The 23,368-nt window shown below is 43.5% G+C and overlaps 1 protein-coding gene across 1 annotated transcript in view; it reads right to left on the bottom strand.

The window, feature by feature from the left end:
- Window positions 1-171: 171 nt before the first annotated feature.
- The window catches only part of TICRR (TOPBP1 interacting checkpoint and replication regulator), a 52,867-nt gene continuing 29,670 nt past the window's right edge, over window positions 172-23,368 (bottom strand). Inside the window, exons 16-22 of the mRNA XM_022564032.3 lie at window positions 10,834-10,924; window positions 9,750-9,811; window positions 8,182-8,316; window positions 7,408-7,565; window positions 3,464-5,636; window positions 3,213-3,338; window positions 172-2,325 (exon numbers count right to left, since the gene is read on the bottom strand). Coding sequence (XP_022419740.2) covers window positions 2,213-2,325; window positions 3,213-3,338; window positions 3,464-5,636; window positions 7,408-7,565; window positions 8,182-8,316; window positions 9,750-9,811; window positions 10,834-10,924 — 2,858 coding nt within the window. The 3' untranslated portion in view covers window positions 172-2,212. The remainder of the gene's footprint in view (window positions 2,326-3,212; window positions 3,339-3,463; window positions 5,637-7,407; window positions 7,566-8,181; window positions 8,317-9,749; window positions 9,812-10,833; window positions 10,925-23,368) is intronic.

Raw genomic sequence — 23,368 nt, forward strand, 5'->3', positions numbered from 1 at the left:
GGTCTCCATTTCTCAGGCTGCAGGATTTTAATACTTGGTACTGGTACCTACCTGCTGGTGGGTGAGGTTGGTCTAAGAGTCTTGTGCAGGCTTCCTGGTGGGAGGGACTGGTGCCTGCCCACTGGTGAGTGGAGCTGGGTCTTGTCCCTCAGGTGGGCAGAGCCATGTCAAAGGGTGTTTATAGGCTGTTGGCTCTGGATGACTTTAGGCAGCCTGTTTGCTGATGAGTGGGGCTGTGTTCCCACCCTATTGGTTGTTTGGCCTGAGGCATCCCAGCACTGGAGCCTGCAAGCTGTTGGGCAGGGCCAGGTCTTGATGGCCAAATGGCAACCTCTGGGAGAGCTCACACCAATGAGTGTTGCCTGGGGCATCCACCACTAGTGTCCCCACAATGGGCCACAGCTGACCCCCACCTCCCCAGGAGATCCTCTAAGATCCACAGGTAGGTCTGGTCCAAGCTGTAATGGAGTTACTGCTTTGTCCTGGGCCCCAGTGCTTGTGAACATTTTGTGTGCTAAGAATGGAGTCCCTGTTTCCCCCAGTCCTGTGGAGCTCCTGTACTCAAGTCTAGCTGGCCATCAAAGCCAAATGCTCTGGGGGCTCCTCCTCCCAATGCCAGACCCCCAGGCTGGGGAGCCTGACGTGGGGCTCAGAACTCTCACTCATGTGGGAGAAACTCCACAGGTATGGGATTTGATTGTATCACTAATGTGCCCCTCCTCCTGTCTTCTTGTGGCTTCTTCTTGGCCTTTGGGTGTAGAATATCTTGTTTGGTAGGTTCAAGTCTTTTTTGTTGATGGTTGTTCAGCAGTCAGTTGTGATTTTGGTGTTTTCGTGAGAGGAGGTGAGCTCAAGTCCTACTCTGCCATCTTGTCTCTCTCCTGCCACCTTTTGGCTTGAGTTTCAGAAGGATGATTCTAGTCTCACGCTGATGTGTGTGCTGTTGGTTCTGAAGTTCAGCCAAGGCTTGTCACAGAACAGTCACAAGCCACAGGGTTGTGGTTTAAATGGTCTTATGTATATTGGGGGGGGGAACTGAAAAGCTTAGTAGTATAAAGATTTTCGAAAACCATTTTAAAATAAATGACAGTAATCTCTGGAGGGAGAAATGGGAGTTTTCACTTAGTTTGATTTACAAGATCATAGTAAGACAGGTTTGGGAACAGAACAACAGGCTTGAAAGTTTTTCAGAGACCATGAGACCGTTGAATCAGCTGTTAGCGAAGCTCCTGGCCAAGACTTGACAGCAAACTGGTCCACTGGGTGCTCTGGGCATATCCACGACTCAGGTGAGTCTCCCTGTGATGGTGGGAACTGTGCCAGGGACTCGCCGACTCTCAGGGCAGACCTTGAGATGTGGCTGCTCCAGAAACCACTAGAGCTGGACCATGGTCACATTTAACCTCAGGCTGGAATGTTATACAGAAATGCACTGAATGCCAAGTAGCTAGAGATGATTTTATTGTTACACAGGGAATGCAAAAGATTTATGCTGCCCCCATGCCAGTCTTCTGTTTGGTGGATGCTGCTTCCATCTCCAGGCACTGCCTCTGTCTTGGGCTCCTGGCCTGTAGCAGCTCTGTGAGGGACCGATGTGTAGGGGTCCTTCTCCCATTTTGTAAGTGAAGCAGAGTGGTCTGAACTTGCCATGGTCACAGCTGGGGTGGGGTGGAATGGGATCCTGATCTTAACAGGTCCTTGTCTGGTTCCTGACTCCCAGGCTGCCTCTGAGTTACACCACCAGCTATACCACCTTGCTAAGGCAGGGCAGGCATTGTGGGTTAGGGCTGGGCTTGGAGGTGGACAGACTCCACAAGGGGGATTTGAAAAGCTGAAGGCATTCATGTGGGAATCTGAAAGCCGATCATGGTAAAGGAGGCTTGGGACCAGGCCCCAGTTTCTTTATGCCCATGGGGACCTGGCTGACCTCACCTTCATGTTTTAAATTTCCTAAGTTCCATTAAGCCTTGGTTATTCCTGTTTCTGTGCAGCAAACTGAGGGTTACCTATGATGAGCAGACCAGTAGGGCCCTGGCTCAAATGAGCCGAGTTTCTGGGTACATCACTAAGAATTCTTTTAAGATACATGTCTGGAATTCCTTGTACGTCCAGAGAAAACTGCTGTCAGAACACTTCTGTTAAGAAGTGCGGTAGCTCTGGGCAAGCTCAGTAGTGTTTGTAGTTATAAGTCCCCCAACCAGTTCCATCCTAACTAGCTAATCAGCTTCTTCCGTGTGTAAGTTCTGCTGATGGGACGTCTCCTGGAGAACGCTCGGCTGAAAGGAGAGTCTTCTGCCGTGGGGGAGAATACATCCACATCCTCATCTAGAAAAAGGCAGAAAGACTTAGCATACAGGAAGTAACTGAGAACAGAACAAAAGAAAATGGGCTTCAACTGCAGAGGGTTACACGTTAAGATGGACTTAAAACCCAGCATTGCTTGTAGGTTCTCTCATCCCACAGACACACTACCTATACTTTTTCAAGGCCCTCCGCCCTTACTGTCAGCATGGAGCTGACAGCAACAAGTAATTGTGAAAACACAGAATACCTGTGGTACTTCAGTTTGATACTATGCAGTTCTTTTTGTCTCAGATCTGTGGCAGTTTTGCTGTTTTGCATGATTTCTATCATGGTCTTGAGGGAAGAGAGCCACTGAAAAGCCCCACCTCCTGCACCCCGCTGCAGTTCTAGCAGAAGGAGGAAACCTCTCTAACCAGTGCAGCTAACAGGGTGAATCCCGTTCTTTCCAGGTGGGGTCGAGGGGAATCCTAGGGTCTGAAGGCTGATTATAATAGCCAGTCCGTTCTCAGACTGAATGTATGGAAACACAGGGGTATAACCCCCGAGGGGAAATGGCTGGCTCTGCACACACCACCTACCACTCGTGCTGCTTTCCCCTCAGATCCCAGCGACCACAGACGAGCAGGAAGTGATTGTGTGCCAGTTTCTGTCACTGTCTTCAAGAAGCTGAAGTAATTTGGTAGGATGTCGCGGGGTTTTTTGGTTCAAATACACATAAGTTCTAAAGTGGTATTTCTCTGGGAAGGGCACATAACACACTGCAGGGATAAAACCATCCCAAACTGTGGCAGTCCCTACAACTCCTGCAAGATGCAAGTGCCTGAAAACCCCAAGCTAGCTTGGGATAGAGCTAACCAAAGGATAGAAGATTGATCCTGGTAACATCTCTAGGACCTTCAACAAATTACCTCTGGTGTCTTTACACTGAGAGGAGGGTGCCTTCCCGTGGAACAGCAGTGGAGAGTGGGTCAGCGCCTGCAGACCGCTGGCAGAGAGGCAGCTCCGCACGGCACAGCCGGGAGGCGGGGTGGCACCTGCAGCAACGGCACAGTCAGCACAGCCCGCAGCCCTCACAAGGAAGCCCCAGCCTTCCCGGTAGGCATCTCTGCAGTGCCTCCTGACCAACACACCCGACAGAGCTGCACGGCAGCCAACTCACCTGAAACAAACACCTCGTCGCCTGCCGTGGAGGGGAGCTGTCGCACACCCGTGCCTGGAGACCTGTCTTCACTCTTACCAACTCGGGAGTCTCCTCTCTGCTTGTCACAGACTCTTTTGGTTTGACACTCAGCCTCCTCCTTGGCAGAAAGGAGTCTCTTCCGAGATCCCAACCCAAACTGTCCCCAGGAGAAGGCTTCCTCAGCCTTAGGCTCACTGTCCCTGGGAGGTGACTGGTCTGGCAGCTGACACACCCCCTCGAGCTCAAAATCCCCCAAGATGGGGGTCTTGGTGATGCTGAGTTCAAGGCCTCGCTCCTTCCCCTCCGGCTCCAGCAGCGACACTCCCCCAGGAAGGTCTGTACTGCCCTCGCTCCTCCCAGCAGAGCAGCTGAGGCTGCAGTCCACTGCCCTCTTCCGGCGGGGCCAGTCTTTAATTGTGTCAGGAGTTGTCTTCCCGCTGTGCTTGGGGGATGGTGTCCAAGGAACTCCGATTTCTGTCTGAAATGGAGAGGGGGTACTAGAGGGGCAGCGGGTGGGGGTACAGGACTGGCAGATATAGGTCTGTCCCCTGCTCTTGCCGGGGGTGCCGTGTGAGGGGCGAAGGCAGGGGGGCGACAGGTAGGTGGCTTCGGGTTTGCCTGAGGACTTGCTGGCCCTGGGCACGCTGAGACCAGGGAGGCAGCTCTCCTCTCCCAGAGAGCTCTCCTCCCTTTGCAGGGGCTCGGCTTCTGACAGACAGCTGGGGTCTATCTTTTTAATTCGAAGCTTGGGAAGGCCAGAAGTTTGCATCTCCAGCTCAACCTCATAGGTCTGTGGGCTGGCAGAGGCTCTGGAGGGCCAGGCTGACGCCTGCAGATTCTCTAGTTGGGCAGCAGCCTGGCGCTGCTTCCTGTCTGCGGTGCAGCGCAGGTCGTAGCAGGGTGTCAGGGGAGAGCTGGGCCCAGAGGAAGGAGAAGAGGGAGGAATCCCAGGGTTACACAGAGACGGCTTCTCATAAGTACCCATCCTTGACCCCTCACCTTCTTCCACTGGTGAAACGTTGCTTTTTAAGTTATCACTGCTATGGTGCTCAGCAGCTTCATCCAGGAGAGTGAGATACTCCGAGTCTCTTGCAATAAGCAGAGGAGAGGATGTATGCCAGTGACTCCCAAAGCTAGTCCCAGGGTAACTATGTCTTTCAGGAGGAGATGGAGGAGAGAGGGTCGCTTCCTTCTGGTTCTTTCTAGCATCTGTGATGGCAGCTGGGTTGTCAGTTGTGGCAACTCTGAGAACAGCAGAGCTGTTAGGCTGGCCCTCCTGGAAGTTTCTTTCTGTTTTAGAAGTCTTTTTATGCCTTTTCCCAATTTTAGAAGGGGGTGGAGGCGGTAGGAGGTCAGATCTAGCTATCTGTGAGGCTTTGTAGGGAGTCGAGGGAGCAGGACAGGAGGGAGATGTGGCTACACTGGGTGATTTCTGGGCCTCTTGCCAATCCAGTTCTCCAGAGGGAGGAGATTCTACAGAAAAATTCCCAAATGGAGTCTTCTCGGAAATACCACATGAAGGAGAGGGAACAGGTTTCTTTGGAGAAGTCAGAGCTGTGTTCCCTGGTTTCTCTGGGGTTCTGACAGCATCATTCCATGGCTGCGCCAGCTTCTCTGCCTGAGACGCTCCGGAGCCACGGAGGAGTTGGCGTTTCTGACTTGGAGGTGTGCCTACAAAGGCAGCTCGTCTTTGGACCCCCGAGGCTGCTGCCCTCAGAGGGATTCGAGGAGAGTATTTGATGGGAGTCAGACACTCACTCCTGGTCTGGGCAGTTGACGAAACCAGGGCTGCCGGACAGGAGGTGCTTTCTGGACTGGAATTCACCAAACGTGGCCAAGCAGAATTCTGCAAAAATCTAGGTGGCTGACCACCTTGTCTTTGGGGAGTTCTCGGTATTTTTTCAAGAGGAGAGTGACTTTCTGCCAGGGAGTGTCCTTTCTGAGGAGTGGCTTTTCGTCGAGATGGCGAATGCCAGCCGTGTGAGGAGTCTTTTAAGAACTCCTTAAAAATGACCTGTTTGGCAGGGGTCATTTCTGCAGGGGATTTTTGCAGCCTTTCAGGAGTGCGCAACGGAGTTCGTGGCGTATGAGGGAACTTTCTTGGTGTAGCTTTAGAAAAGACTGGAGATTTCCAGTAACTCTTCTCAGGAGTCTGTAAAGAAAAATGCTCATTTCAGTGCTTGAACATCATAACCCATATTTTCTGAAGAGTGTTTTAATAATGTCTAAGATGATTAAAAAGTCAAATTTGGAAGATTTATAGTCAGCCAAAGGAATGATCTTAAGTTGGATTTCGTATAGTGACACGTTTCCACTTCCAAAACATGACCCAGATTTTACATGTCCACTTTTTCTAGCACCAAGCGCTGTATCCAATCTTAGTTTCTTCTCCTAAGACAAATAGTTTTAATAATTTGCATACTACAGCTAAAACATGCTTTGCCTCTAACTCTATGTCACTCCACTACTCACAGCTATCTTCTTCAATGAGACAACTATTTCTGATCTTTGCCTAAAGTAACCTTTCGGAGCCACATCACCTCCTGTTGATCTGCATTCAACATGTGCTTTTAAGTACCTGCTATGTGCTAGGCAATGTGTGCGGGAGGAGGCCCGGGGGGATGAGGTGGAACATGAAATATATGGATATATAAGGCACAGCCTCAAAGATAACATCTCAGAAAGGAAACTCTCCAGCAAAAAACTTTCCTTCCTTCTTGCAAAAATGCAGTTAAATACTCCAACAGGTAAGGAGGTCCAACACCTGTTGTTTAATCTTATCTGATCATCTCAAGGGAGTCCTGGTCTAGTTGGCATTTCATGTGGGATACAGACAGATATATAGTATGGCCAATGCAATGACAGGGGCACGCATGGGACAATATGGGAGCACCGGGAGGGTTGGCTATCTAACCCAGCAAAGGGGAGAAAGAGGGAATAGGAATAGCGAGTCAGGTCTTAAAAGAATGGGTGTCAGCAGAAGACAAAAGGTGGGAAAGTGGGGGAGAGGGAACTTCAGGCATAGAAAACAGTGTAAGCAAAGGCACAAAAGCAAAAAACAGCAGTTGTGTGCATCCTGAGGCTGCTGGGAAGGTGGAGTGTGAAGCAGAGATGGCTGAGCAGGGATCAGATCATGGAGGTCCTTGCCTGTCCAGGGAGGAGAATGAACATGGTTCTATAGATCTGTGGTTTTCAAACCCTTCCCCACAGTTCCCTCCGTATCCTCCTCCATCCTCTAAGCAGTTTTTGGGTTTCCAAACGAAGATTATTATCTTTGAACACAGGGTTCCATTTCAGGAAAACTTAGAAAACCCTGCTTTAACAGATGAAGAGTCTGTAGAGCTTCAAGCAAAGTGATGTGGTCAGAGGAGCGTCCAAGGGGGTCACAAAGGTCCCTCTGACCTCTGGGGACAGGATGAATTTGAGAGAGAAGAGGCTACTGAAGTGTTCCAGGCAGAACTGAACTAGGGCAGGAACTGCAGGGATGGAGAAGAGGGAATGGGTATGAGATAGTTTGTCAGTAAAATGGGCAGGACTAATTGAGTAGCCAGGCCTGAGGAGAGGGGGAAGTCCAGGATGACTCCCAGGTTTCTAACATGGGTGACGGGATCGAGTGGGCAATCTAACAGAAACAGATGAATGCTACTGCACATTTCAGAAGGATATATACGTAGTGTCCAATATAAATGGAAGATGAAGCCAAGAGAGTAGGGCGAGATCTTTCTATCTCCTCCCTGCCACCTTGGCCTCAGCCCAACTGCTACCTAAGTCCCCATACACCCAATAATCATTCATTCAAGTCAACCCCAACCACCTCACATCTGTTATTATCTTCTCTTCCCTACTGGACTCAGTGGTTTTCCTTGTCCATGACTACATGCTCCCCAAACTATACTATCTGAAACATCATCGTAATTTTATACCTGATAAGCTATAGGTATTTCAGAACCCAATGTGTTTCCTGAAGGCCTTTTAATTCGAGCTGAACCCTTCTCAGAGGGACTGATCATCTCAGACACTGCCCCGAAAAGAAGCCTCTTGGGAGACCGAATACTTTGGATTGGAGAATTTTCTCTTTGGTCTGCAAGTCAAAAACAGTTACAATATTTCATTCTTTCTCAACTCCTGCGCGCCCCACCCGCCTCCCGCACCAAATACCCATAAAACAGCCAGTCCATACGAGAAAGATGATAATTCTTTTAGAGCAAATAGGGGCAGATCCCACCTAATTATGACAGCAGTCCAATAATTGCTGCCTTCTTGAATTTTAACACTGCATATCAAGCCCAGTCCCTGTGTTAGGAGATGTAGGCAACTGAAATAATTTAATTTGCAAAGACAAATATAAAAAGACATATCTGATAATCCAAGCTAATAATGATAAAAGAATGAAGGACAAACAGCACCTTCCACCTGGAGATGCCTTTCTGTAGGATCTGAACATATGGTAGAAATTACAGGTAATTTCCTCTTGAATGAATGAATTACCCACAAGGATAATGTGGACAGCCAGCCGTAGGAATCTAAAGGGATGACTCTGAAAACGGTGGCCATGGATTGTTCATCTGGTCATCACTCTGAACCTCAAATATTTATACCTATTCTATTTCTCCAACGTCAAACTTCATTCTTTTCCCAACAACACTCCCCACTAAATCTGCATGGACCTCTGAAGAAAGGTAGGCAAGCATTGTTACCTGACTTGACTTGCTGGAATGAGTGAACTTGTTGTATACTTCGAGACTTTGGTTGAGACACAGAGTAGAAGGAACCAGAATTTTTCCTGCTGAATGCCAACTGCTTGATTCGAGGACTTCGTCTCAAACTTACTTCTACAAGAACTAATCACAGTTAGTTCTGACAAGAAGAAATGCAAGCTTGACATTTCCCCACATATTAAATGGGTAAGATTTATGTAACACCACGTACAAGATGGAAATTTGACAAGCTATTGGCTTTGAGATCTCTGAAGTGAGACAAAGCTAAGAGGGATATGATACGTGGCCCCAACAAAGTACCAAAAAAACAACAAAAAAAACCCCCCACAAAAACCAAAACCCAAAAAAACCCTGACCCCCCACTATAATCTGCAGAAATTTCATAACCTGCCACCTTTAAGAATGATGTAGAGTGAAAAAAGGTTTGTAGAGTGAAAAAAAGGTTTGTATAGTGTGAGTTGTTAAAAAGTTTAAAAATGAGTTTTCATATTTATGTTACACATATTTGTATAGAAACACCACCTGTAAGAGTATTATTAAAGCTAAATGTTAAAAAAAAAAAAAGCTAAATGTTAATAATTTTTTCTTTTTTAAAACATTTATTGGAATACAATTGCTTTACTATGGTGTGTTAGTTTCTGCTGTATAACAAAGTGAATCAGCTATATGTATACATATATCCCCATATCTCCTCCCTCAACAGACTTATTTCTAATTTGTGGGATTACCAAGTGATAATTAAATTCTTGGCTTCTCTGTTTTCTAATTTTTCTACAATAAACATAAACTACTTGATTTAAAGAAGTTAGTTTTTGGAAACCCCTCCTCCATCATGTATACTTTTTTTTGTGTGTGGTACGCGGGCCTCTCACTGTTGTGGAGCACAGGCTCTGGACGCACAGGCTCAGCGGCCATGGCTCACAGGCCTAGCCACTCTGTGGCACGTGGGATCTTCCCAGACCGGGGCACAAACCCGTGTTCCCTGCATCGGCACGTGGACTCTCAACCACTGCACCACCAGGGAAGCCCCATCATCATGTATACTTCAAAAATAAGGCACAGGGGACTTCCCTGGTAGTCCAGTGGGTAAGACTCCACGCTCCTAATGCAGGGGGACCCAAGTTCAATCCCTGGTCGGGGAACTAGACCCCGCACGCATGCCGCAACTAAGGGTCCGCATGCCACAACTAAAAGATCCTGCATGCTGCAACTAAGACACGGTGCAGCCAAAATAAACAAACAAATAAATATATATTTTTAAAAAAGCCACAGCACTTTATATTAACGTAGTAGTTTAGCTTTCACTCTGAATCCCATTTCTCTTGTGTAAAAATATTTCTTCTCCAGAAACTCTCAGTACATTCTATGTAAAAGACCATTCACCAGTAAATATGTACTGATATACGTTGTGGGCCCAGAGCTGTCATAATGTCTGTAAAGTATCTTAGGCTATGCTGAGCGATAATACCAGTATAGAATAGCTTTCACAGAAAGTAGAGGAAACACAAAAACTGAGAACCCTAAAAAAAAACAAAAGTAGGTAATACCATCTTCTCCTTTTTCTGGGGACTCTTCAACAACATCAATTTCAGGACCAGGGTCAGAGGACCTTGAGGAACAGCAAGTACAAGGATTATTCAACACCACTCATAAATGACGCATGTCAAAGAGCTACAGGTTCACACCTCACAAGGTAACAAAGACCACAAGTGGTCTTTGGCAAGCACTCTCACACATTACTGTCAAGAATGAAATGGTAAGAATATTTTTTTTTGGAAAGCAGTTTGACAACATAAAGTTAAAAATATGTATACCTTCTGACCCACAAATTTCACTTCTTACAATTTACCCTATAGATAAACATGCACAAGTGTGTAAAATCCACACACAAATAATGTCCAGATGGAGCCTTGACAAGAAGGAGTAGATAGATACACTTCTCCCCATTCTCCCTGTTATGTACAGCTAAGAGCCCTGGATATTACATATAAAGGAAGCGTAAGACTCTCAAAGGTGGAGAGAAGAGGCTTGGGACTTTAGGACCTGAGGAGAGACAGGGCAGCGAGCCCCCGGAGCTCCTAGATTGGGCGCTTGACAACCTGACAACCCCGATACACCAAGAGGTGCAGATGAAAACTGCCCTAAGGATAGCTAGCTCTCCTTAGCCAAAGAACCAGGAAAGAGGCAGCCAAGCAAGACAGAAACTTTCAGACCAGAACTGCCCTACTCCAAGTGCCATGGCAAGCTGTGGTCCCACCACAGGCCAAGTTGGGATCCCAGACTTCCAGCCTTGCCTGGCAGTGAGACTCCCTCCTTCCCCAGGTCAACACATGAATAGATTTTTAAATCATGCAGTATGCATTCAAATGGAATACTACTCAGCAATAAAATGGAACTATTGATATATGCAACATGGATAAATCTCAATAATTATGCCAAGTGAAAGAGGCGAGACACAAAGAGTGCATTCTGTATGGATCTCCAGCCCCCATAAAATCTACAGAATGCTCTTTGGTTATAAGCAACACAGTTGAGACTAGAGTCACAAAGGTCATGAGAAGGTAAACATGGCCCATAAGATTAGGAGGGCTGTGCAGGTGTATGAAGAAGATAGACAAGGATGTCATTTACCTGCCCTTGATCTGTCTATGAAGCAGCCTTCTGGAGATTTGCTTATGTACTGGAGTCTCGGCCACACTCTTGGTTAGCAGCTTGCGATAACCTAAAATGTAAAAAGGATAAATTTCACATAATCTTATCAAGAAGGAAGAGCAAGGCAAAGGGAACAGTTTGAACTTAAATATGGTCTAATGTTTAGCCAGAGTGGCTCTTAATGGTCTTTTGGACCAAGGTCTAACCATAAGACTCAATTTAACATGATATAACAATTTATCAGCACTATTAGAGTTTAATAATAAATAAGCCAATGTAAAATATTATAAAATTTTAAGATAATATTCCTGAAAAAGTGAAAAGTTCTCATTTATTTGGGCTAACACACCTGTGCACCTACTTGGTGGTTCTTGTATTTATGATTAAATGAAATAAAGCATGTGAAAATGCTGATGTGTCATGCAATAAGATATTTAATATAACGATAAATCTAACTTATGCTCTGGCATAAGTTTTCTCAATAGAGTAGGTATGCAAGCTACTCATGGGAGGACTGGTTTTAAGGGAGATAAAAATGACTAGAAAGAGGAGTGATGTCAGCAGGAATGTGGAGTAAGGACCTCTTAAAAAAACTCTCCTCCATTAAAGGAATGAGAACACTGGCAAAAATTCAAAATCAATTTTTCCAGAACTCTGGGAATTAACCAGTTTGGAACAATCCAGGGAGTATTTATTCAACAAAAGCAGCTGAATCTCATTAAGAATAGCAAGCTTTGTGGAATTTTAACTTGCCCCAATCCCAACCTCCTCTCCCTAGGCCTGTGGTAGCCTTGAGAACCAAAAGCCCATAATTACAGTGAAAACCAACAGCCCAGGAGCCTCCGGATGGAACAGAATGGGATCCAAGCTCCTCCAAAGCCCCATTCCCAGATAACTATTTGGTCTGTCTGGCGGTTCCCTGGAAAATCCCACTCACAAGGCCTGTCTTTATTTGACCTGACTCAGAACTCATCCAATGCAAACAACTTTTTCCCAGGGAGCATTTACTGAAAACAATCAGCAGCAACTGTAAACATCACAGCTGCCTGAGGTGGTGATAACACTTGGGGCAAACCACAAGCTGACCAGAAGTTTAGATGGGAAAACTGGGGAGTGAGATGTCCCTAAGGGACTCTGCTGACTTCTGACACACTCCTGGGACCCTAAAAGTACATGTGTGGTAGGGCTGTGTGCATGCCCAGGATGGACCCAAGAAGGCCCTTAGCTGTCACCTCTGGCTGACCTTGAGGCTCTGGAAAACAGAAAGAGTTGTAAAATGTCTGGCTGAGTATCGAAGACATGAGCCAATGCACACATAGGGCCCCTCAGCAAAGGCTGGGAAACTTACTGGTTCTGCGCATGTAAGAAAATCTCTGTCCAACCCTTAGCTGACCACTAAGCTAACCAAGCAGAGACTTCAGTGGCTACACATGACAGAATACAGACTTAAAAGACTTAGTTCAGGAAAGTAAACAAACAAAAGCAGTAATGGTAACAACAAACCCTGCCCTGGAGCAGTGGCAATCTGATCGTCAGAGTTGACTCATTATTTAAAATGTCCAGTTGTCAACAAAAAATATGAGACAAGAAACAAGAAAGAATGGCCCACACACAGTGGGAAAAAAAAAATCATTCAACAGAAAGCATCCCTGAGGAAGTCCAGACATTGAATTTATTAGCCCAAGACCTTAAATTAGCTATCTGAAATATGTCCAAAGGAAAAAAAATCATATCTAAAGAACTAAAGGAATGTATGAATGAGCCTGATGACTTGCCAAACAGAGAATGTCAATAGAGATATCATTAAAAAACAGAACCAGGGCTTCCCTGGTGGCGCAGTGGTTGGGAGTCTGCCTGCCAATGCAGGGGACACGGGTTCGAGCCCTGGTCTGGGAGGATCCCACATGCCGCAGAGCAACTAGGCCCGTGAGCCACAAACTACTGAGCCTGCACGTCTGGAGCCTGTGCTCTGCAACAAGAGAGGCCGTGATAGTGAGAGGCCCGCGCACCGCGATGAAGAGTGGCCCCCGCTTGCCACAACTAGAGAAAGCCCTCGCACAGAAACTAAGACCCAACACAGCAAAAATAAATAAATAAATTAATAATAATAAAAAAAGTGTGTGTGCATTTAGGAATAAAAGAGCAAATCTGTGTAAATGCTTACAGCAGCTCCTGGCCCATACAAAGTAGCCAACAAGGTCCTTTCCATTTAAAAAAACAAACAAACAAAAAAAAACAGAACCATATAGAAATTCTGAAGTTGAAAAGTACACTATCTAAAATGAAAAACTCATTAGAGGGGCCCAGCAGTTGATATGAGGTGGCAGAAGAAAGAATCAACAAAATTGAAAACAAGTAATTGAGATTATCCAGTCTGAGGGACAAAAAGAAAAAAGAAGAAAAATGAACAGTCTCAGACACCCGTACGACACAATCAAGCATAGTAACATAGACACAGTGGGAGTCCTGGAGGAAGAGGAGACAAAGAGGCAGAAAAAATATTTGAAGAAATACTGGCTGGAAACTTCCAATGTTTGATGACAGACATTACGTAGCCAAGAAGCTCAACAAACCTAAGTATGATAAAGTCAAAGAGATCCACACCAGACACATCATAATCAAACTGTTAGAAGCCAAAGGGGAAGAGAGAATCTTGAAAGAATCAAGAAAGCAGTGATCCATCATGTACCAGGAACCCTCAATAAGATTAACAGCTGATTTCTCATCAGAAACATAGGATAACAAAAAGGCACTGTGATGAAAGGCAAAATGCTGAAAGAAAAAGACTCAAGGATTCTATATCCTCTAAAACTGTTACTCAAACATGAAGGAGAAATCAGCACATCCTCTCCACCTCCAAAGAAACACCCAAAAAACAACACTGAGAGAATCTGACACTAGCAGACCAGCCCTAAAAGTAATGTCAGTTCTACAGGGAGTCTTTCAGGATGAAAGGAAAGGGTAACAGTAACATGAATCCACATGAAGAATTAAAGAGCACTGTAAAGGCAACTATACAAGTAAATGCAAAGGACAGAATAAAAGTATCTTTGGGGCTTCCCTGGTGGTGCAGTGGTTGAGAGTCTGCCTGCCGATGCAGGGAACACGGGTTCGTGCCCCGGTCCGGGAAGATCCCACATGCCACGGAGCAGCTGGGCCCGTGAGCCATGGCCGCTGAGCCTGCGCGTCCGGAGCCTGTGCTCCACAACGGGAGAGGCCACAACAGTGAGAGGCCCTCGTACAGCAAAAAAAAAAAAAAAGTATTTTTGTTTGTAATCCTTTTCTCCTTTGAGTTAAAAGATAAAGCAATGATTACAAATATACTGATGGGCATACAATGCATAAACATGTAATCTGTATGACAATACAGCCCAAAGAAGGGGATAGGAAACAGAGTTATACAGGAGCAAAGTTTTTGTATACTCCTGAAATTAAGTTGGTATTAACCTCAACTAGATAAATTAAGATACTTAATTGTAACCCCTAGAAAAAGTGACATCACATGAAACAGGGAAGTAGGAAGCTCTAGGGTTTGGTCCCTCCCCCAAAACAACTAGTAAACTAGGGAAAAAAATTATCAGAGTAAACTATTTTGGAACTCTGGAACCTGACTGGCACTTATGACAACCAGGGAAGTGCCTGATGAAGGGAGAGGCTGATATTTAGTAAGTAAATGACGTGCACGAACCAGCTACCAGCCTCCTTTCCTCAGCCCTGCTGTAGCTGTGGGGACAGCGGCCCACAGTCTAGGAGCAGCTGGCTGGTGGTAGGGCAGACAGTGGGGACCCTGTCTTCCAAATTTGGGGTTATACGGTTCAGTCAGTGTGCTTTGGAGAGTGGAGTCCTGTGGGGCTGGTGCAGACATTCGCCTTGATTTCTGCTCTCTCAGGCTGCAGCAGCTTTCCCCCACTGCATCTAACAGAAGATTTAGAGGGACAGGAACACCTTTTTGGAGCCAGACACTTAAGGAAATCTTTGTCAGGTCGCTGGCTAACCACAGAGATAACAGAACAGAAACTTCAGTGACCACACAAGAAGGAATACACGCTTTGTAAAAACTAGTTTGGAAAACGCACAAATGGACAGGCCCTCAATAAGCAAAGATCAGCAATTCCTCAGAAGTGGGAGAATTTGATCTCCAGAGTTAACCAACTGTAATATTCAGAATATCTAATTCTCAAAAAAGAATTATAAAGCATACAAAGAAACAGGAAAGTGTGTCCAGGAAAAAAGAATTTGACAGAAACCACCCTTGAGAAATCCCAGACATTGGAATCACTGGTCAAATATGTTAAATCAAATATTCTAAACATGCTCAATGAGCTCAAGGAAAAAAAAAGAATTAAAAGAAATAAGGAAAACAATGGATAAATAAAATAACAATACCAATAAAGGGACAGAAATTATATAAAGGAACCAAACAAATTTTTGAGCTGAAAAGTACAATAACTGAAATGAAAAGTTCACTAGAGGGGTTCAACCTCAGATTTGAGCAGGCAGAAGAATCAATAAACTTGAAGATAAGACAAAATTATCCAATCTGAGCAGAAAGAAAAGAGGATGAAGAAAAATGAACAAAGCCTGCTTAAGGGACCTGTGAGACACCATCAAGCATAACAATATACAGACACTGGGAGTCCTAGAAGAAGAAAAAGGAGAAGAGAGAAAAGGGCAGAAAAAAGTCGGGAGAAATAATGGTTGTAAATTTGCTAAATATGATGGAAATATATAGGAAAAGAGTGTATACTATTGAAACTAAGTCGTATTATTCAACAGATTTAAATTTAAGGTGTTAATTGTAATCTCCAAGGTAAACACTAAGAAAATAATTAGAAAATATACAGAAAAAAAGATGAAGGGAATCGAAACAATACACTACAAAAAATAAAAAATCATCTACAAAAATGGCAGTAACAGAGAAATGAAAGAACAAAAGAGGTATAAGATATATAAAAAAATAAGTAGAAAATGGCAGAAGTCCTTCCTTATCAGTAACTACATTAAATGTAAATGGATCAAGTGTTTCAATTAAAAGGCAGAAATTGGGGACTTCCCTGGTGGTACAGTGGTTAAGACTCTGTGCTCCCAATGCAGGGAGCCCAGGTTTGATCCTTAGTCAGGGAACTAGATCCCACATGCATGCCATAACTAAGGAGCCCATGTGCCACAACTAAGGAGCTGGTGAGCTGCAACTAAGACCCAGCACAACCAAATAAAAAAAATAAATGTTAAAAAAAAAAGGCAGAAATTGGCAGAATGGATTTTTAAAAATATGATGCAACTATATTCTGTCTATAAGCTCACTTTAGATACAAAGAGGTTGAAAGTAAAAGGACAGAAAAAGATACTGTATGCAAAAGAGAGCTCGCATGGCTATATTATTGTCAAAATAGATTTTAAGTCAAAAAAGGTTCAAAAGACAAAGTTCATCATGTTGATTTAAAAAATTCAATCCATTAAGTGATACAATTATAAACATATACACGCAACTAACAACAGGGCCCCAAACTCTATGAAGCGTGAAACTGACAGAATTGAAGGAAGAAAAAAATAGATAAGTCAACAATAATACTTGGAGACTTTAATGCCCTGATTTCAATGATAGAACATCTATACAGAAGATCAAAAAGAAAACAGAAGACATGAACACCATAAACAGACTAGGCATAACAGACATCTATAGGCATTCTACCCAAGAGCAGAACACACATTCTTCTCAAGTACACACAGAATATTCGCCAGAACAGGCCAAATGTTAGGCCATAAAACAAATCTCAAAAAATTTAAAAAGACCAAAATAATACAAAGTATGTTCTTCAACTACAAAGGTATGAAATTAGAAATTAATAACAGAAATTTGTGAAATTAACAAATATGTGAAAATTTACACCCTCCTAAATAGCCAAAGGACCAAAGAAAAAAAATCACAAGGGAAATTAGAAAATATTTTGAGATGATGAAATTGAAAACAACATACCAAAACTTATAGGATGAAGCTAAAGCAGCGCTTAGAGGGGAATTTGTACCTGTAAAAAGCTGTATTAAAAAAGAAGTCTGGGGAATTCCCTGGCAGTCCAGTGGTAAGGACTCCGCGCTTCCATTGCAGGGGGCATGGGTTCGATCCCTAGTCAGGGAACTAAGATCCCACAAGCCATGCAGCGTGGTCAAAAACAAAAACAAAAAAGAAGCCTGGAACCCTCCTACACTGTTGTTGGGAATGTAAACTGGTACATTTACATTGGTACCTAAACCACTATGGGGAACAGTATGGAGGTTCCTTTAAAAACTAAAAAGAGAACTACCATATGATCCAGCAATCCCACTCCTGGGCATATATATCTGGAAAAAGCCATAATTCGAAAAGATACATGCACCCCAATGTTCACTGCAGCACTATTTACAACAGCCAAGACATGGAAGCAACCTAAATGTTCATCGGCAGAGGAAAGGATAAAGAAGACATGGTACATATATACAATGGAATATTAGCCATAAAAAAGAACGAAATAATGCAATTTGCAGCAACATGGATAGACCTAGAAATTATCATACTAAGTGAAGTAAGTCAGAGAAAGACAAATATAACTTATATGTGGAATCTAAAAAAATGATCAAATGAACTCATTTACAAAACAGACACAGACTCAGACTTTGAAAACAAACTTACGGTTACCAGAGGGGAAAGGTGGGGGTAATTAGGAATTGGGAATTAACATATATACACTACTATATATAAAACAGATAATCAACAAGCTTCTACTGTAGAGCACAAAGAACTCTATTCCATATTCTCTAATAACCTATATGGGAAAAGAGTCTGAAAAAGAATGGATATATGATAATGTGTAACTGAATCACTTTGCTGTACACCTGAAACTAACACAACATTGTAAATCAACTATACTCCAATATAAAATAAAAAAATTTAAAAAAAGGACAGTGGTGATAAACTGTTCAATGAGTGATATAAATTTTAAAAAAGCATGTATTTTAAATAATCAATAACAAAACCTTAATCTTAAAAAAACTGAAAAAGATCAAACTAACATCAAAGCAAGTAGAGGGAAGGAAAAAATAAAGATTACACAGGAAGTAAACAAAATCAAGAGTAGAAAAATAATAGAAAAATCAATGAAACCAAAAGTTGGCTCTTTGAAAAGATCTTTAAGTTAACAAACCTTTAGCTAGATTGACAAAGAAAAAATACAGAACACTCAAACAACTATGAAAGAGAGAATAAAACTACCAACCTTACAGAAATAAAAAAGAACTATTAGGTAATACTACAAACAATTGTATAGCAGCAAATTAGAAAACCTAGATGAAATGGACAAATTACTAGAAAGACACAAACTACTGAAAACAGACTAAGCAACAGAAAATCTGAATAAACCTATAACAAGTAAAAAAAAAAAAAAATGAAACTGTTATCAAAAAACTTCCGGGGCTTCCCTGGTGGTGCAGTGGTTGAGAATCTACCTGCCAGTGCAGGGGACACGGGTTCGAGCCCTGGTCTGGGAAGATCCCACATGCCGCAGAGCAACTGGGCCCGTGAGCCACAACTACTGAGCCTGTGCATCTGGAGCCTGTGCTCCGCAATGGGAGAGGCCCGTGCACCGCAATGAAGAGTGGCCCCCGCTTGCCGCAACTAGAGAAAGCCCTCGCACAGAAACGAAGACCCAACACAGCCAAAAATAAATAAATAAATTTATAAAAATAAAACACACAAAAAAAACCTTCCGAAAAATACCCAGGACTAGATGGCTTCACTGCTGAATTCTACCTAACATTTAAAAAGAATTGGGGGGATCCTAGTAAGAGAAAGAAGAGAGATATTTGAAACACACAGACACAAAGTGGAAAGCCATGTGAAGACAGAAGTGAAGATTGAAGTGATACATCTATAAGACAAGGAACTTCAAGGATAGCATAAACCACCAGCAGTTAGGAGCCAGATACACCAGAAATACATCTACACGTGGAACAACTCCTACAGAACACCTACTGAACGCTGGCAGAAGACCTCAGACCTCCCAAAAGGCAAGAAACTCCCCACGTACCTGGGTAGGGCAAAAGAAAAAAAGAAAAAACAGAGACAAAAGAATAGGGGCGGGACCTGCACCAATGGGAGGGAGCTGTGAAGGAGGAAAGGTTTCCACACACTAGGAAGCCCCTTCGCGGGTGGAGACTGCAGGTGGCGGAGAGGGGTAGCTTCAGAGCCGCGGAGAAGAGCGCAACAGCAGGGGTGTGGAGGGCAAAGCAGGGAGATTCCCGCACAGAGGATCGGTGCCGACCGGCACTCACCAGCCCGAGAGGCTTGTCTGCTCACCAGCCGGGGCTGCGAGCTGAGGCTCGGGCTTCTGTCGGAGTGCAGGGAGAGGACTGGGGTTAGCAGCATGAACACAGCCTGAAGGGGTTAGTGCACCACGGCCAGCCGGGAGGGAGTCCGGGAAAAGGTCTGGAGCTGCCGAAGAGGCAAGAGACTTTTTCTTCCCTCTTTGTTTCCTGGTGCACGAGGAGAGGGGATTAAGAGCGCTGCTTAAAGGAGCTCCAGAGACGGGTGCGAGCTGCAGCTATCAGCGCGGTCCCCAGAGACGGGCATTAGACGTTAAGGCTTTTGCTGCCGACACCAAGACGCCTGTGTGCGAGCACAGGTTACTATCCACACCCCTTTTCCGGGGAGCCTGTGCAGCCCGCCACTGCCAGGTTCTCGGGATCCAGGGACAACTTCCCCGGGAGAACGCACGGCGAGCCTCAGGCTGGTGCAATGTCACGGCGGCCTCTGCCGCCGCAGGCCCGCCCCGCACTCCGTGCCCCTCCCTCCCCCCCCCACCCCCGGCCTGAGTGAGCCAGAGCCCCCGAATCAGCGGCTCCTTTAACCCCGTCCTGTCTGAGCGAAAAACAGACGCCCTCCACCGACCTACATACAGAGGCGGGGCCAAATCCAAAGCTGAGCCCCTGGGAGCTGAGAACAAAGAAGAGAAAGGGAAATATCTCCCAGCAGCCTCAGAAGCAGCGGATTAAAGCTCCACAATCAACTTGATGTACCCTGCATCTGTGGAATACATGAATAGACAACAAATCATCCCAAATTGAGGAGGTGGACTTTGAGAGCAAGATTTATGATTTTTTCCCTTTTCGTCTTTTTGTGAGTGTGTATGTGTATGCTTCTGTGTGAGATGTTGTCTGTATAGCTTTGCTTCCACCATTTGTCCTAGGGTTCTATCCGTCCGTTTTTTTTTTTCTTTTTGTAAATTTTTTTCTTAATAATTAATTTTAATAACTTTATTTTATCTTACTATATCTTCTTTCTTTCTTTCCTTCCTTCCCTCCTTTAGACAACGAATCATCCCAAATTGAGGAGGTGGACTTTGAGAGCAAGATTTATGATTTTTTCCCCTTTTCCTCTTTTTGTGAGTGTGTATGTGTATGCTTCTGTATGAGATTTTGTCTGTATAGCTCTGCTTCCACCATTTGTCCTAAGTTTCTATCCGTCCGTTTTTTTTTTAAATTCTTTTTCTTAATAATTTTTAATTTAATAACTTTATTATATTTTACTTTATTTTACTTTATCTTCTTTCTTTTTTCCTTCCTTCCCTCCTTCCTTCCTCCCACCGTCCTTCCCTCCCTCTCTCCTTTCTTTCTTTCCTTTTTTCTTCTTCCTTCCTTTCTTTCTTCCTACTTCTACTAATTCTTTCTCTCTACTTTTTCTCCCTTTTATTCTGAACCGTGTGGATGAAAGGCTCTTGGTACTGCAGCCAGGAGTCAGTGCTGTGCCTCTGAGGTGGGAGAGCCAACTTCAGGACACCGGTCAACAAGAGACCTCCAAGCTCCATGTAATATCAAACGGTGAAAATCTCCCAGAGAGCTCCATCTCAACGCCAGCACCCAGCTTCACTCAACGACCAGCAAGCTACAGTGCTGGACACCCTGTGCCAAACAACTAGCAGAACAGGAACACAACCCCACCCATTAGCAGAGAGGCTGCCTAAAATCATAAGTCCACAGACACCGCAAAACACACCACCAGACGTGGACCTGCCCACCAGAGAGAAAAGATCCAGCCTCTTCCACCAGAACACAGGCACTAGTCCCCTCCACCAGGAAGCCTACATAACCAACTGAATCAACCTTAGCCACTAGGGACAGACACCAAAAACAACGGGAACTACGAACCTGCAGCTTGCAAAAAGGAGACCCCAAACACAGTAAGATAAGCAAAATGAGAAGACAGAAAAACACACACCAGATGAAGGAGCAAGATAAAAACCCACCAGACCTAAAAATGAAGAGGAAATAGGCAGTCTACCTGAAAAAGAATTCAGAGTCATGACAGTAAAGATGATCCAAAATCTTGGAAATAGAATAGACAAAATGCAAGAAACATTTAACAAGGACCTAGAAGAACTAAAGATGAAACAAACAACGATGAACAACACAATAAATGAAATTAAAAATACTCTAGATGGGATCAATAGCAAAATAACTGAGGCAGAAGAACCGATAAGTGACCTGAAAGATAAAATAGTGGAAGTTACTACTGCAGAGCAGAATAAAGAAAAAAGAATGAAAAGAACTGAGGACAGTTTCAGAGACCTCTGGGACAACATTAAACGCACCAACGTTCGAATTATAGGGGTTCCAGAAGAAGAAGAGAAAAAAAAAGGGACTGAGAAAATATTTGAAGAGATTATAGTTAAAAACTTCCCTAATATGGGAAAGGAAATAGTTAATCAAGTCCAGGAAGCACAGAGAGTCCCATACAGGATAAATCCAAGGAGAAATACACCAAGACACATATTAACCAAACTGTCAAAAATTAAATACAAGGAAAGCATATTAAAAGCAGCAAGGGAAAAACAACAAATAACACACAAGGGAATCCCCATAAGGTTAACAGCTGATCTTTCAGCAGAAACTCTACAAGCCAGAAGGGAGTGACAGGACATATTTAAAGTGATGAAGGAGAAAAACCTGCAACCAAGATTACTCCACCCAGCAAGGATCTCATTCAGATTTCATGGAGAAATTAAAACCTTTACAGACAAGCAAAAGCTGAGAGAGTTCAGCACCACCAAACCAGCTTTACAACAAATGCTAAAGGAACTTCTCTAGGCAAGAAACACAAGAGAAGGAAAAGACCTACAATAATGAACCCAAAACAATTTAGAAAATGGGAATAGGAACATACATATCGATAATTACCTTAAATGTAAATGGACTAAATGCTCCCACCAAAAGACACAGATTGGCTGAATGGATACAAAAACAAGACCCATATATATGCTATCTACAAGAGACCCACTTCCAACCTAGAGACAAATACAGACTGAAAGTAGGGGATGGAAAAAGATATTCCATGCAAATGGAAACCAAAAGAAAGCTGGAGGAGCAATTCTTATATCAGACAAAATAGACTTTAAAATAAAGACTATTAGAAGAAACAAAGAAGGGCACTACATAATGATCAAGGGATCAATACAAAAAGAAGATATAACAATTGTAAATATTTATGCACCCAACATAGGAGTACCTCAATACATAAGGCAAATACTAACAGCCATAAAAGGGGAAATCGACAGTAACACATTCATAGTAGGGGACTTTAACACCCCACTTTCACCAATGGACCGATCATCCAAAACGAAAATAAACAAGAAAACACAAGCTTTAAATGATACATTACACAAGATGGACTTAATTGATATATATAGGACACTACATCCAAAAACAACAGAATACACATTTTTCTAAAGTGCTCATGGAACATTCTCCAGGATAGATCATATCTTGGGTCACAAATCAAGCCTTGGTAAATTTAAGAAAACTGAAATTGTATCAAGTATCTTTTCCAACCACAACACTATGAGACTAGATACCAATTACAGGAAAAGATCTGTAAAAAATACAAACACATAGAGGCTAAACAATACACTACTTAATAACGAAGTGATCACTGAAGAAATCAAAGAAGAAATCAAAAAATACCTAGAAACAAATGACAATGGAAACATGACAACCCAAAACCTATGGGATGCAGCAAAAGCAGTTCTAAGAGGGAAGTTTATAGCAATACAAGCCCACCTTAAGAAACAGGAAACATCTCGAATAAACAATCTAACCTTGCACCTAAAGCAATTAGAGAAAGAAGAACAAAAGAACCCCAGAGTTAGCAGAAGGAAAGAAATCATAAATATCAGATCAGAAATAAATGAAAAAGAAATGAAGGAAACGATAGCAAAGATCAATAAAACTAAAAGCTGGTTCTTTGAGAAGATAAATAAAATAGATAAACCATTAGCCAGACTCATCAAGAAAAAGAGAGAAGACTCAAATCAATAGAATTAGAAATGAAAAAGAAGAAGTAACAACTGACACTGCAGAAATACAAAAGATCATGAGAGATTACTACAAGCAACTCTATGCCAATAAAATGGACAACCTGGAAGAAATGGACAAATTCTTAGAAAGCACAACCTGCCAAGACTGAATCAGGAAGAAATAGAAAATATGA

This window comes from Delphinapterus leucas, chromosome 2 (assembly GCF_059928025.1).
Source record: "Delphinapterus leucas isolate spDelLeu-1000000601 "Yukka" chromosome 2, BTC_Dleu_Yukka2, whole genome shotgun sequence".
Taxonomy (NCBI): Eukaryota; Metazoa; Chordata; class Mammalia; order Artiodactyla; family Monodontidae; genus Delphinapterus; species Delphinapterus leucas.